Below are 17,240 nucleotides of genomic sequence, written 5' to 3'. Positions count from 1 at the left end.
AGATAGCAAAGTTGTTGTCTTGAGATCCCAAGATACTTATTGTTGTTAAAGTTGTTAATTAAGACAGCTTAATTAATTAAGATAGATTAATTAAGATTGTTTTTGAAGTTGTTAATTAATTAAGATTATCTTAAGATAATTAAGATTATCTTAAGATCACAAGATACTTATTGATATTAACGTTGTTATCTTCATCTCAAGATAACAACTTTGTTATCTTGAGATCACAAGATAATTAACTCACCCAAAAACGTCAAGATAACAAAAGTTGTAATCTTGAGATAACCGCTTAAGTATCTTGTGATCTCAAGATAACAAAGTTGTTATCTTGAGATAACCACTAAAGTATGTTGTGGTCACAAGATCATTAACTCACCCAAAAACATCAGGATAACAAAAGTTGTAATCTTGAGATAGCGAGTTAATTATCTTGTGATCTCATGATAGCAAAGTTGTTATTTTGAGATAACCACTAAAGTATCATGTGATCTCAAGATAACAAAGTTGTTTGTTATCTTGAGATCACAAGATAATCAACCCATGTCAAGATCTCAAGATAATGACATTTTTTTGTCTTCATTTTTCAGTCTTCTAAGTTTAAAATAAGCTAACCCATCCTCTACAGAGAACACACTTAAATAAAACACATATCATGTATTAATAACACATTAAATATAAAATGTGCCATAACTTCAGCACGGGCCACGTTCATCTTTGACTTTTCCAAAATGCTAAATTCAGCAAATAAACAGTAAATGTGCACTAAAATGTGCAGAAGTGTGTTTTCTGTAGAGGCGTTCACTGATTTTCACTCAGAAAACCAACAAAAACATGTCATTTGCCTGGGGCACCCAAACTGCCTGGCACTCTTCCCTGACTTTACAAAAACCTCTCTTTCTTTAGGTGCTATTTTGCCTTAGAACGCCCTGCCTGTACCTCTCCACCACGAACAGACTTTAAAACAGCAAGTTTGTGAGGCAGCTTTCAGAGCATTAAGCTCTAAAGACGTTTGGTTCCATTGACCACCACTGTGAACAACTCTGACTCAGTAAGTTTCTCTAGAACGGATCATTTCAGACAAACCACTCTGATTGACTCTGTTTACATCGTATCCATTTAATTATGCAAAGATTCTAAAACATCCCTGGCTTATTACATGCTTATTATTCAGTAACTACATAGATTATAGTGAAAAATAGAGTTGTATTTAAGCTACAGAAGCATGTAACAGAAGTTTGGACCTGCTTGTGGCTCCTGAGGTTGAAATTTATGATAATATCTTTAATATCTTTGTTGTGAGAATGTCTTTAGTTCATTTAGGCCCAATCCCATTTCACCGCTCGCCCCTTACACTTAGCCCTTAGCCCTCCGTTTTCAGCGTTCATGTCTAGGGGTAGGGCAAAGTGTTAGGGCTACATGGCCCTCCAATCAGAGGATTTCAGAGGCTCCAAACAGTCTTATATACCTATATGACTATAACCATCATATTATATTATTGTTGTCTTTTATTCATGACAAACATAAAAAAGTGCTAGGAGTATGCTAATATCTCGGTAGCTAGCTTGCTAAATTTTCCGTTCCACCTTAAATGGTGCAGCAGTTACATTCTGGTGCCTCTATTTAAGGTGGAGCAAATTCAAACAAGAAGCTGATGAATATCTGACTTCATATCACTGAAGAATTAGGGGTGGGTGATAATAATTAATTGGCCCCCCCCTTGAAGGCATATGATGCCCTAAATGTAACTAAAGCCCAGCAGTGAGGAGCTGAACTTTACCCTCCTCTGCTGTCACTGAAGACCGGCAGGGTCGCCTACAGAGCAGCGCTAGTAGCTGTTAATGAAGTGTTGCTCTTTTTATTTAAGGGTCCCATTTCATAGGGGAAGATTTGAACCGCTACCCCTCTTAACTCAGTTCTAATGGGCAAAGTGACACTCGAAAACAAGGGCTAGGGGTAAAAGTAAGAAATGGGATTGGGCCTTAGTCCATCCTGTTTAGTGATCTTCTGATTGAGTCTTTCTTCTGTCGTCTGCAGCTCTTACAGTTACTGCACATACGAACACACACGCGTGCACGGCCAGCTGAACATGTGTGTTAAAGGACAAACGGACAGACAGGGAGGCGGAGCTTCATTCCTGCAGACGAGGCATCACTCTGGAGACCCCTGTCCTCACATGCTCTCTCACTCACACACATGCTCTCTCTCTCTCTCTCTCTCTCTCTCTCCCTCGCTCTCTCTCATTCTCTACTGCAGACTCGCATGAAACTGAATATATGCTGATGTTAGTCGCAGTTGTGCTGTAAACAGGTACTACAGTCTGACGCGTGATGGTATAAGTGGAGGTGTGTGGGACTCTGTCTGCTGCGTCTGTACGATTCGCTCAATCACCACAAACAACACCTTTGAAGTGTTTCTCTGATCTTAGAAAAGAGCAGAAGACCTGATGCCTCAAAACACACTTAATAGCAGAAGTCAATAGAAAGATGATGATGTGTTTTTTGAGTGGACAGGTTTTTCTGCTCTTCTCTAAGGGAGGTTTCTCTGAATTATTGTCCATTATAGTCAATAGTGCAATACTATGGAAGGCCTTTCCTGCCGTGTGGAGGAGACACAAATCATCTATGCCTTTTTTCTCCATCTCTGTTTCTCAAAATGTTGATTTTGTTCTCTTGAAATTCAGTAACTCATCATTGTGACGCAGTGGTTAAATGTTTTTGAGCAAGTGTCATTATTTTGACATATAAGTCAAAATTTTACATAAGTAACTATTTTACGGAGCGCCGCTGGTGATAAAATAAATAAATAAGATAAAAATAATGGATGGCCACGGCTTATAAACATGTGGGACAAGATCCTAATGCGTGGCCATGACTTAGTAAGCCATGAGAATGAGGTAATTAAGTCATGGCTACCGCTTGGTAAGCCATGGGAATGAGATCATACCTTACTAAGTCGTGGCCATGCATTAGGATCTTGTTTCCATGCGTTAATAAGGTGTGGCCACACATTATTTTTATTTATGTGGAATGTCACCAGCAGAGCGCTGTACTATTTTGAGATAATATGTCAATATTTTGAGAAAATGACTTTATATCAATGTAGTCAACATTTTCAGAAAATAAGACATTATACTGAGATTGTATGTCAAAATATAAAGAATACAAGACATTGTTTTTCAACATGGTAAGTCCAAAATTTGAGAAAGTCATCACTTTAACTTTTTTCTTTGATGTGGTAAGTCAATATTTTGTGTAAATGTCATCATTTTGATGTAGTAATGATTATGACTTTGTTATGATTAGTAAGTGAGTTGAAATAATGAGATAATACATTTTAAGAAAGTATGTAATTATGTCAACAGACTAAGTCAAGATTTTGAGAAAGGGAGAAGGAGAAAAAATAAGTATAGGAGATTTGTATCTCCTCCACAGGACGGGAGTGGGCTTCTCTAGTATTGGGTTATTGATTCCAATAGGTAATAATTCTGATGAATCTCTCTTAAAACAGAGAAGCCGACATCTCAGTCAGTGTGCAACTTAAATATGTCGTTAATTTGATATAGTAAGTCAATAGACTTCATTCATTTGACATAGTAAGTGGATAATTTGAGTAAATAAGTCATTCATTTGACATAATAAGTGAATAGTTTGAGTGAATAAGTCATTAATTGGACATAGTAAGTGACTAGTTTGAGTAAATAAGTCTTAAGTATTAAGTATTATTTATACGTAATAACTGAATAGTTTGCATAAAAAAGCCATTAACTTGACATAAGTGAAAAGTTTAAATACATAAGTCATTAATGTGACATATTAAGTGAATAATTTGAGTAAATAAGTAATTAATTTGACATAAGTGACTAGTTTGAGTAAATAAGTCTTTAATTTGACACAGTAAGTCGATATTTCTAGAAAATTACATTGTATCAACACAGTAAGTCAATCTTTTTTCTCCTCCATCAGGTGAGAATGATCTTCTGTACAGGTTCAGCAGATAGAGATGAGCTTAAAAAAGTATTCTTTTAATAGCTTCGATACACATATTTAATGTTTTAATATTTCTCAGTCAGTACCCTCGTTTTCCTCTCTCGCTCTCTCTGTTCATCATCTGTCCTATTACGCATCCTTGTGTGTGTGTGTGTGTGTGAGTGGTGTGTGTGTGTGTGTGTGTGTGTGTGTGCGCGCGATGACACAGATTCTCTGTCCTGATTGGCTCCGATTCTGCAGGGAGAACTCCAGAATAAAACTACAGTCTTCCCTCATCTTTCTCTCTCTCTCTCTCTCTCTCTCTTTCTTTCTCTCTCTCTCTCTATTCTGCTCACACACGCACATCTGTCCACTTAAGTCCAGATCCACATCAGTCTTTTCCTGAAGCCAAGCATGAAATCAAACAGTTCCGGGAAATTCAGCACACAAAGAACATTTGATCGGAGGCTCCCTCAGCCTGTTACGGTCCTCCTTTAAAGCAATAGTTTAGCAAAGAATCTCATTCCCACAACTTCTCACTTTCCCCAAATGTTCTGGATCTGACATGGTTAGTCTTCGAAGTTCAGTAGTTTTGCACTGAAGTTACAGTTAAAAAATAATGCAAACATATTATACCCCACCAATCAGCATCATGCAAACTGCATACCTCAACTGTTATGTATAAATATGGACCAACGTGCAGACAAAATTCAGCGGGTGTGTTACAGAAATTTCCTGTCTTTTGTCTTAACTTAAGATCTGACAGGTCAAGATCAGATTTTTCACAAATTCATATCAGAAGCAAATCTGGGGCCGTATTACAGAAACTTCTTAACTCTGAAATCTTATCTGTTTAGTCACCACGACAGCTGGAGATAAATAGCATATACCTACACTGAAAACGGTGCTTTGAGTTGTGATGGTGGTGAATAATGAGGACACAGAGCTGAACGTGTGTCTGTTTATTAGGAGGAATAACAGTAGTGCGCTCGGCTAAAGCGTTTGGGAAACTGAAACTGAAACTGAAGAGTGCTGACGCTCTGAAAAACAACACAAAGCGCTGAAACAATATCCTTAACTTCCAGTTTATCGCGCTTCAGTTTTGTTTGACCTTTTTTACGTCAGTAACGATAGCTAACGTTAGCTGTCTGGCTAACTAACCTGATAACTTTGATTACGTGTTTACGTTTCAGGTGTGTGCGTATGATTGGTTGCTAGGTAACAGGCATGACAGTCAACTGTCAACTTCGATTGAGTAAGTTCAGATTAAGTTCAGATAATGTGATGTTAAGAATATTGTTTCTGCTCTTCGTGCTGTTTATCAGGGCATCGCTGTTCTGCAGTTTCAGTTTCAGTTTCCCAAACGCTTTAGCCGAGCGCACCACCATTATTTCTCCTAATAAACAGACACACGTTCAGCCCCGTCCCCTTATTATTCACCACCTTCACTGTAATATTTTATCTGACGAGTTTTCATCAACATTAACACAGGAAGGTAATAAAAGTGGTCTGTGGCGATCGCGTCTGCAGCATCTGAAGCATCTAAATACGGTAGAAAAATAAGAATAAATAAAAGCAAGGGCACCAAACAGTACAGGACACGTCAGTATGGAGTGAGATAGATGAACTGTTTTTGATTGTTTGTCAATCTCTTTAAATGTGTAATAATGGTCTCAGAAATACAGTTGTGTAATGGTGGGCGGGGGGGGCTTTACCAAAATGATCTGATGGGATTTTGGCTTGTGGATTGGATTAGAGTCTGACATGGAGCTTCATCACAGCCAGACCCCAAAATCCAATCAAGAAATTTTTGTGATTCTTAACAGAGCCTCATTTTCCCCCGCCTCCGCTAGGTGGGCATGGTTTCTAAATTTACTGAGTGCCCCCCCTCCACCAACCCCCAACACAGAGCAACTCAATAGGAGCCCATTTCTTTCTATGAGTTTCTATGGAGATTAATATGGTGCTGTGCAAAGGCCTCTTACATCTGCGGAGGGAATCAACGATGCATTGATTTGGGAATTCTGAGCCAGGGCTGTTTTCCGGCATTTATCCATGGAAATATTTGTCACATGTGAGCAGCTTCACACCTGAGTATTGATTAGGCCAACAAGGAGAGGGTTGGCAAGGTAAACATTTCGCCATTCATTTCCTACAAGAAAAAATGTTTGAATGAATACTGTACGAATACCGTATGTGCACTGAGTCCCAAAAGCACATGCACACTATTCCTGTACAAGCTCTATGATCCTGCAGTTTTCTGGTTCTAGCTCAGAAAACATGTCCTGTAAATAGAACAATAAAACGAAGAATATTAATTGTAAAAGCTCAAATGATAATTCAGACCACGACTGCTTTGCAGCTTTAATTGCTTTAAATATGATGTTCTCAGAAGGCCTGAGATCCTGAGATCTGCATACAGCACTGTAGATTCATCTCTGCTTAACTGTGTGTAAGAATTACAGCTCAGAAGCAGAAAAGAGAGCTAAAACACTCTAGCAGGAAAACAGATAGGTCATCTATTTTTGAGCAAATACAATTCTGCTAACAGCACATACATACATACATACATACATACATACATTCCCTGAGGTTAAAATGCATGCTGTTCAGATGAATATATTACACACACACACACACACACACACACACATACACACACACACACACACACACACACTTAATTAAACACTGTAATTCACACACGCAAGCATCTGGCTTACACACACTGCTGCACACACATGCCCATATAAGCAGATTCCCATATTTATGCCTCTTTGTCTTTCTCATTAACATACACTCGCGCACACAGAGAGAGGACTGTATAGATTACGGTGTTGTGACTCAGCAGCAAACAGATATTGACAGAGTAAAACGAATACAAAGCTCTCTATTACTGACTCACACACGTATTTGTATTGATGAACAGTGTTACACACACGTGAGGTGAATATTAAACACTGTGTGCACAAATACATACAGTTATATAGGCATAATGAGCAGTTATTCCCATCAGTGCTGTATTACAGCATCCTTAAAGCCATTTCATATCCACATGCAGAATAAACAACCTCAGTCTACTGAGTTACTACTGTAAATCTGAGATATTATTTATAACATATATTTCATAATTATGGTTGTATGCAAAGGTTTGGGCGCCCCTGTTCAAATGACCTGTTTTGTTGATTTTCTAAGTGGAAATAAGTGACACAAAGAACACACTTCTGCACATTTTTAATGTACAGTTACAGTTTAATTTCTGAATTGAACATCATAAATTGTGGCTTGTGCAAAGGTTATGACACATTTCAAGTATGTTAAACCCAGCAAATAATATATATATATTACACTGAAATAAAATTACAAACATTTCAGTGTGATATTTCAGAGTGTACACTACAAATGACAATTTTGTATATATTTAATGTATTACTATCTCTATTAATGCCATTGGTTTAAATACACTATAATTTTAATTCTTGTGAATATCTAAGTTCTGAATACTTTTTTTAAATAGCATGTTTTACTGTGGGATTGCAGTTTACCCTTATTCAGTAGAAGTGTAATTCATACTGACACAATAAACAACCAAATTTAACTTAATTTAAGCCAAGATCTGTAATGTAATTGCATAATAGTGTAATTACGTGCCGTATAATTATGTAATTACATTTAAACAGCCAAGCAAAATACCAACAACTCGACTTCTAAGGGTTAAAAGCTCACATTTCTCCAAGCAAGGATGCACCTCTTTTCTCCTGCTTATAAACTCCAGTCTCTCACAATGTAACTATATAATTAAGTATGTAATCATGTAATTACATTCATGTAACAGTGTAATTACATTTGAGCAGCATAGCAAGAGGACAGTAATAACTCACTGCTTCTCAGGGTTAATATGGCTTTGATTCTAATTTATGAGCTGATTAATTAAAGACCACATACATGCACACAATCGGCCTCCTTGGCAGACATGAACAAACAAATCTAACAGATTTTCCAGCCTTTCTGAAGCCTGTAGCCAGTTTACGTGCTACGCTCTCAGTAAGAGGAGAAGCTGTGTGTGTGTCAGTGCTATTAAACATCACTGCTGGCAGACTAACAGCGTCTGATGAACGATAGCCGGCCTTTTATTCATCTGTTCTTTCATTCACTCGCTTATTCGCTCCACAGCTCCGCCACTATCGCTCCTCAGACGCTTGATCATCGCTCAGAGGAACAAGGTGAGAGGAAAACACAGATTAGAACACACACACTCTCTAACGAACACGAAGGCTTTCCTCTGAAATTAAAAACAGATGAACGCTTCACAGGGGTTTCCCTTCCAGCTCCATCATCCTGGTTCTCTTCACTCTAGTTTATCTACATCTATGTGCTTGTGTGGAGCCTGTTTACATCTACAGTCATACGCAAGAGTTTCAACACCTCTGCCAAATTATATTTTGTTCAAAAATTAAAGTGAAAATATGTTAACACATCCTCAATGTTAAATTCAGTTAGTAACATTAGGCTAACCGAACAATTCACAAATTAACATTAGTTGTGCATTAAGATGTACAGAGGTGTGGTCTCAGTAGAGGATGCGTTCACTTATTTTCACTTAGAAAACCAACAAAACACGTCATTTGAGCTGCGGGTGCCCAAACTTTTGCATACGACTGTATCTGCGTGTGTTTATGGTGCTGATCGTGTTACATAATATGAATAAAAACTCTTTACAACTGTCCTTTGCACAACTACATGTCAAGAGCCGGTTAACGGCCTGTTGTGTGTTACTCATTCAAAACATTCACTTAAATTATATATAGAATTTATTGGGGAAAAACCTAATATACACACATTTTCCCTCTTAACCCAAACATACAAACATTTTTAATATTTTACTCTCCTGGGACAAGACACAAGCGCTAACGTAGCTAAAATATAATGGACACTTAGTTAGCATTGGAGTCATCTCTGTCCAGGCCATGTTCTCAGGAACCTTTGTTTACCCTATGTTCCCCCCTGATCCACAGGCCCAAGTTCCCCGTTTGTAACTTTGGAAGAAGCTACCCAGCTGGAGAGTGAAGGCTAGCAGGTTCTTCTAAGACACATGAAGGTCCAGCATGTCTTTTCATACTGCTGCCAGCACATCATTAGACAGTTCAGTTGCCGATAGGAGGTGGTAGCTAACTGCTAATTCTCTTACAGCAGCATTGACTAGCATCACTCCAGGGGCAGGGGGAGAGGGAGGAACATCCCACCCACACAGAAAGAGAGAGAGACCACTACACCACTAAAAGGGCCACACATCCATGGGTCAGCTGTTTTCGTATTTCATTTTGACTTAACATTTTGCCATGACCCCAACTGGCCACTGTTTATTCAAAATATGCCAAAACTACAGCAGTAAAACTGCCACTGAATACTTCCACTACTAAAAAAAAACTTTTTTATTTATATAAAACAACAGGCAGGAGGTAGGTGTTTAAAAACCGCCTATTTGCTTAAACTACCCAGCAGGCATCTTTTCTTGTGTAACTGCTGACCCATAGATTGTTGCTGGTGGAAAGGGATCAGAGCACACGTTGCAGTGCATGCTGGGGACGTTAGTGCAGCTCAGGGTGAAACAAGCTAATATTAATAGAAATTAAAGTAATGAATAGGATTGTGCCACGGGCCTGACTTGACCCGCAGACCTTGTGTCCGACACATGGGGCTTAGATGGTTATGCCACTCGGAAGCCTCCAGTTAGCATTCTCCTCCAAGCGTGTTGAGCTGTCCAACGAGGTGTCCGGTTTCAAAAGATGTGGTGGACCTTCACTGTCTTGGAAGAAGTAAGTATTGATTTTGAACTGAGTCGATTGATACAAATGTTAAAAAAGCCAATGTGGTCTGAAGCACAACTTACGGTAACGTTTCGTTTTGTTTTAAGGAGCAAAGAGCAGACAGAGAGATGGGTGGGGGATCTCCAGCTCTAATATGTGAAAAAAAAACTAAAAAGTTTCTCCATCTTTAAAGAACTTTAACAGGACTTGACAGGAGCGGCGTTTCATGACGCAACAGTAAGGGCGGGAACAGCGGCGTTGTGACGCAAACAGGAAATCTGTCGCAGAACAGACCGTCTCATTTCAGTTCAGCCTTTGTGGGTCTACGCAGCCTTCGAAGGACACGTCTTCATATAACACATCCTTCAAAGGATGTAGCCCCTGAATTGGGACACAGCTCTGGTCGGTTTATTTGTTTAAAGAATATAAAGTAGTTCTCTTAGAAATATGGGTTCAGGCCAGCTAGCAGAGCCCAGAGTCCAAACCAAACATGGTAAAGCAACTTGTGTGGTCAAAACAACTGGAACAAACTGCCAGAAGATCTTCAATGTGCTCCAAATGTAGCGACTCTTAAATCCAATTTAAGAACAATTTTATTTTCAAGTGTCTATAATTGAGCTCTAAGACTTGCACTGCATTCTTAATGCACTTTACCTTTAATACACTTAACAGCACCTCAATTCATTTTAATTTTATTTTTATGCTTTTTATTTTGCTTTTATGCACTTCATCCTTACTACACTTACGTATCTCAGCTATGTCTCTCTATGTCTCAGCTGATTTGTGCTAATGATGCACATTTCTTTTGTGCCTCTGTTCTCTAGACTCCGAGGCTTCATCATCCAGGGATGCCTTTAGTAGATTAGCCTAGCGCCATTTGCCTGCGTGTGCATTCAGCATCATTATGTTGTCTTATGTTGTCATTTGCTTGTCATTATGCTACATTGCTAAACAGAAAATAACATTAACGCGGTGCTTTTCCCTCTCGCTCACAGAGCTGCACGGTGATTATGTAATTATACCGTCTGCACTCGTGTCTAAAGAAATAGACGCAGGAGTTTTGCCATTTGGTACAGAGAGAAAGGACACATGATGTCCTTGGCTTGGACTACCTGGGGTTCAGGCTAATGAGTCTCACCGAGAGTGTTACTGAAACTTCACACATACACACACAGAGTCGCGCACACACATACACTCTACAAATAATACTAATACATAATACATCACCTCACAAATAACATACCCAACTGACTTCTAATATGTTTATCTATTTGGGTATTTATCTACTGTTTTTCACTGTCTGTCTGACTGTTGCACAACATGTGTTTGTATTTCTGGGGACATCAAGTTATGAAACATAATACACCTTTAAAACTCATTTAAGGCACCATTTTGGACCTTAAGGATGAGTGTTGTACCTTTGAGGATATATTTTCATAGTTTTTTACTCTAATATGTACTAGTACAGTACCCTCTCTGACAGAGTAAAAGAGGCCAAAGCTGATGTTTTGGTTGCTGAGGTTAAGGCTAGGATTGGGTTCGACGGATCACAGCAGTGTTTACTCACACTACATACACAGGAATTCACAGAATTATCTCTTTATACCGGCCTTCTTCACAGATTATCGAATTGGCTAATTTGCCTTGGCCAAGCGTAAAATATTCTGAGGTGAGAGTGACGGTGGTGGGGACAACCAATCATAGGCTAACCAATCATAGGCTGACCAATCCCAATCCAACCAATCATAGGCTAACCAATCATAGGCTGACCAATCCCAATCCAACCAATCACAGGCTAACCAATCATAGGCTGACCAATCCCAATCCAACCAATCATAGGCAAAACAATCACAATCTAACCAATCACAGTCTAATCAATCTTAGGCTGACCAATCCCAATCTAAACAATCACAGACTAAACAATCACAATCTAACCAATCACAGTCTAATCAATCATAAACAGACCAGTCACAATCTAACCAATCATAGGTTGACCAATCCCAATCCAACCAATCACAGGCTAACTAATCATAGGCTGCCCAATCACAATCTAACCAATTATAGGCTGACGAATCACAATCTAAATAATCACTATCTAACCAATATACAGCCAAAGGCATTATGAAGGAGGAGAGAAGGTCACTGGTTGATTTATGAATGTGAAAGTTCAAAATGCCTAACATGGCATCTGTTTGTGGAGAAAGTCCCACCCTTCAAAAAAAAAGAGCCAATCAGCTTGCTAGTTAAGCCCCTAGTGGGAAAAGCCTCCTCTTGTTGTCAAGATCTACAGCAACCAGAACAACCCCAAAAAACTTTATTTAAGTCAAAGGCTACCAACTATTTATTTAGCATTGTCCGATTTTATCAGTGGTTTTTAGTGCTTTCAAAATGGTACTTTGGCCTTTACTTTCGAACTTTTCTCCCCATTCAAAAACACAAGAGCCTGGTTTTGTATGGCTGAAATAACTGCCTGGCAGCAGTCGAAAAAAGAACAGACATTCCTATGAGGACTTTGACAAAACACCGTTTTCTACTTTGCAGCTCATCAAATTATCTAGCTACTATGGAAGTGATGAAGCCAACTAATCACAAGCTATCCAAACACAGCCTAACGGATTATCGGCTAATCAGCCCTTGGCTAAGCAACCAGAGCCTAATCAATCACAGCCTAACCAATCATTGACTAACAAACCTCAGCCTAACCTATCATAGGCTACCAAAGCACAGCCTAAACTATCATTGGCTAACCAACCACTATCTCACTTATCATAGGCTAACCAACCAAAGCCTAACGTATCATACACTAAACAACTACAGCCTAACAGATCCTAGGCAAACCAAACACAGCCTAACCAATCATATGCTTTCCAAACACAGCCTAACCGATCATCGGCTAACCAAATGATCACAAACTAACCAAACAGCCTATCCAACCATAGGCTAATCAAACATAGCCTATCCAACCATAGGCTAACCAAACAATCAAAGGCTAACCAAACACAGCCAAACCGATCATAGGCTTACCAAACGATCGAAGGCTAACCAAACACAGCCTATCCAACCATAGGCTAACCAAATGATCACAGGCCAACCAACCGCAGCCAATTTGACTGTAGCCTAACTGATCATAGGCTAACCAAACACAATCTAACCAATCACAGACTAACAGACCATAGCGTAATTGATTATAGCCTAACTGATCACTAACCAATCTGAGGCTAACCAATCATAAGCAAACCAAACACAGTTTAATTGATCACAGCCTAATTGATCACAGGCTATCCAATCATAAACAAACCAAACACAGTCTAATTGAGCATAGCCTAATCGATTACAGGCTAAACAAACACAGTCTAATCAATCATAGCCTAATCGATCACAGGTTAAACAAACAGTCTAATCGATCACAGCCTAATTGATCACAGGCTAAACAAACACAGCCTAATCGATCATAGACTAATTGATCACAGGTTAAACAAACAGTCTAATCGATCACAGCCTAATTGATCACAGGCTAAACAAACACAGCCTAATCGATCATAGACTAATTGATCACAGGCTAAACAAATAGTCTAATCGATCACATCCTAATCGATCACAGTCTAATCGATCATAGCCTAATTGATCACAGGCTAAACAAACACAGTCTAATCGATCATAGCCTAATCGATCACAGTCTAATCGATCATAGCCTAATTGATCACAGGCTAAACAAACACAGTCTAATCGATCACATCCTAATTGATCACAGTCTAATCGATCATAGCCTAATTGATCACAGACTAAACAAACACAGTCTAATCGATCATAGCCTAATTGATCACAGGCTAAACAAACACAGTCTAATCGATCATAGCCTAATCGATCACAGGCTAAACAAACAGTCTAATCGATCACAGCCTAATTGATCACAGGCTAAACAAACACAGTCTAATCGATCATAGACTAATTTATCACAGGCTAAACAAACACAGTCTAATCAATCACAGGCTATCCAATCATAAGCAAACCAAACACAGTCTAATCGATCACAGCCTAATCGATCACAGGCTAACCAATCATAAGCAAACCAAACACAGTCTAATCGATCACAGCCTAATCAATCACAGGCTAACCAACCATAAGCAAACCAAACACAGTCTAATCAATCACAGCCTAATCGAACACAGGCTAACCAAACACAGTCTAATCAATCACAGCCTAATCGATCACAGGCTAACCAAACACAGTCTAATCGATCACAGCCTAATCGATCACAGGCTAAACAAACACAGTCTAATCGATCGTAGCCTAATCGATCACAAGCTAACCAATCACAAGCAAACCAAACACAGTCTCATCGATCACAGCCTAATCGATCACAGGCTAAACAAACACAGTCTAATCGATCATAGCCTAATCGATCACAGGCTAACCAATCATAAGCAAACCAAACACAGTCTAATCAATCACAGGCTAACCAAACACAGCCTACCTAATTGTAGGCTAATCAATTACAGCTTAACCAATAAATAGGCTTTTTTAAATTAAAACCACAAAGGATTTAAAGGACTGAATTGATATGACTGGTGGTCCCTGTTCCTTGAGGGTTGCTACCCACAAAGAGGGAGAGAGAGAGAGAGAGAGAGAGAGAGAGAGAGAGAGAGAGAGAGAGAGAATCTTTGCTGTAGTCGCCAATACTCTTTAAATCAATCGGCTCATTATAAAAGCCTGCATTGCCACCTCCTCTCCCTCTCTCCCTCTCTCTCTCTCTCTCTCTCTCTCTCTCACTCTCACTCTCTTTCTCTCTCTCTCTCTCTCACTCTCCCTCTCTCTCTCTCACTCTCCCTCTCTCTCTCTCTCTCTCATCCTTAGACCTCATAGTGCAGCTTATTGATTACATATAATTAACTCTGCTTTAAACTAACCAGCTGAGAGGGGGTGGGAAAAATGGACACACACATCACAGACACACACACACACACACACACACACACACACACACACACGCACACACACACATCACACACACACACACACACACATTTTGATTCTCCTGCACATATGGCTGCGCTACCTGTACCAAAAATAAATGTGTTGAAATGATATTTCAGTGAATCGTGTTTATTCCTTTATTATTTACCAACATGTTTAATGTCTAAAGGAGTTTCCACAGCGTCTGTAACAGATTCATATACAGCACAGAGGATAACGTCGCTACGCTGCTACAGCACCACCTTCATAAATCACCTCAGCTCACATTTATAGTAAACCTCCTTACAGGTCCTGTATATACAGTATGTGCCAGTAAATCTATGCACCAGTATACGTGCACTACAGTGTAAACAGAGAGCACCATTCGTTTATTTAATTTCCAGCCAAAATGACCATCACTTGTTTATTTTTTACTGTTTATTTTTCTGTTTCAAGCTTATTTAACAGAAATCCAGTCCAAACCCCAACATCTCTGAATGCATTTGGGATTATTTGGAGTGGGAAAAGCAGAAAATGCAACCAACTTCTAAGACGGAACTTTGGAGGTGTGGAAAAATATCCCTGCAGATTTGTTTAAAAACCTGAAAGTGAGAAACCTGAAAAATGAACAAATAACCCTTAATGGCCTTTTTCGACTGGAAATAAACAAAGGAACGAAGGTAAAACATGTATGGATGATTCTACCGAACTGGTTTAATGGCCGTACTCACATAAAACCATAATATTTTTATTAAAACATAGACGTTTACTTGATTTTGTGTTTCGGTATTGACTATTCTTAATGTTCCACACGGACTTTTTTTACTTCAAAATAATGGGATCTAATTGCTCACCATGTGGCCATGAGGGACAGGGATGCAGCCTCACTTCCTGCTCTAAAATGCAGGGGCGTGGCTAAAATATGGCTCCACCTACAGACTATAAGTATGTGTTTTGGTACTGATATGAAAATGTGGGACAGCATTTTTTTGATGGTTATTTTTTATTTAAAAATGGAACGGAAAATTTAAACTTTGCTTTAAAAGGAATCAACAATTTCTTTAAAAAAAACGATTTAAAAAAACAAAGTAATATTTTCTTAAAGTGTAAGTATAAATTTAGGGGTTAGGCGTCCCAATAGAAAGTAGACTATAAATGATGCTTTTGTGTATATTTAGCTTATTGCTATCTCTATTAATGCCTCTGGTACAAATACACCATAAAATAATCCTTGTAAATATCTAAGATCTCAGTACTAATTTGTTTATTTATTTATTTATTTAACTGTTTGATCTAAAAGGGTATGAAGCTCCGTGTGTAGTGCGTGCGTAAGTATGCACACTCGTCTCTTACCTGCCGATCATAGTGGAGTGCTGTTGAACAGCAGCCTCCAGCAGTCTCTCCAGTATAGTCCACTCCCCCATGGTGGCCCTCCTCCCGTCTCTCTCACACACACTGCTGCTGCGCGCCTCCGTGCCGAACGACCGCCGTGACGACCCACTCTGGGGTCAACACCGCTGACCTCTGACCTCTGTCCCCGAGACCGCCACCCCTAGCGACCCCTGGCTCGACCCTGCTGCGCGATTCGAGCGAATGCAGCTTCTGTGGCAAAAAAAAAAGCAGCTAATGCTAACGAAGTCTATCCGTTCACACGTGCAAGCGCCGATTCTCTGTCTCTCTTTCTCACACGCACTCCTTTCTCTCCTCTCGTTTTCTCTTTCACTCCTTCTTCTTTATCTCTATTGGCTTCTCCGGTGAGGAAACGGACGACGGCGAAGCTTACGCCCTGATCGTCTCTTACGCACACGGAAACGCTCGCGATCCCATTGACTGTAACTGTCACTCGTTTTCTTTCGCCCTCCTTCACTCCTTCTTCATCTTCTCCCTCTTTCCTCTTTGCATCATTGCACCTGTCTTGCTGCACACACACCCCCAACAGCAGCACTGCACCTATCTGACCCCTCCTCCCTCACTCGAGGGCGACGAGGCAGACCTCTCAGTCTCATAGCACTGAAGCTGCAGGAGCTACAGAAGCTGCAGGAGCAGCATCAGCAGCAGCGGGTTGCCGCGGTTACGTCCGGACGTGAGAGGATGCTGTTGCCATGACCGCAGCACAGAGACCGTCTCTTTTTTTCGTCCGTCTATTCATCCATCCTTCTCTCCTCCCTCGCTCCCTGTGTGCTGCACTGCTGAGCGCGCTCACACCTTCATTCTTCCTCCTCTCCTCTGCTCTCCTCTTCGTCCGCTCGGCTCCTCCTTTCTCTTTCGTCTGCCCGCACGCGTGCTCCCTCGCTCTCTCTCACTCACTCTCTCTCTCTCCTGCTGTCACACTCCGCAAGCATGCCACCCTCTCCCTCCTCCTTCTCTTCCCCTCCCCTTTCTCTCTTCCTCCCTCTCTCTCTCTCTTCTTTCTCTCCTTAGTCTTTCTCTATCTCACTCTGCCTCCTTTTTCTATCTCTCTTTCACACATGCACTTAATTTCTCTGTCCTTCATTCTCTCGCTCTATGTCTCTCT

General features: G+C 40.0%; 1 protein-coding gene across 1 annotated transcript in view; it reads right to left on the bottom strand.

The window, feature by feature from the left end:
• gjd1a (gap junction protein delta 1a) overlaps window positions 1-17,011 on the bottom strand; it is a 28,910-nt gene extending 11,899 nt beyond the window's left edge. The window contains exon 1 of the mRNA XM_036580093.1: window positions 16,079-17,011. Coding sequence (XP_036435986.1) covers window positions 16,079-16,149 — 71 coding nt within the window. The 5' untranslated portion in view covers window positions 16,150-17,011. The remainder of the gene's footprint in view (window positions 1-16,078) is intronic.
• Between the last annotated feature and the right edge of the window lie 229 nt (window positions 17,012-17,240).

This window comes from Colossoma macropomum, unplaced genomic scaffold, assembly GCF_904425465.1.
Source record: "Colossoma macropomum unplaced genomic scaffold, Colossoma_macropomum, whole genome shotgun sequence".
NCBI lineage: Eukaryota > Metazoa > Chordata > Actinopteri > Characiformes > Serrasalmidae > Colossoma > Colossoma macropomum.
Note: the sequence above shows the minus strand (reverse complement) of the source record. Positions and strands in the feature narration are given on the sequence as shown.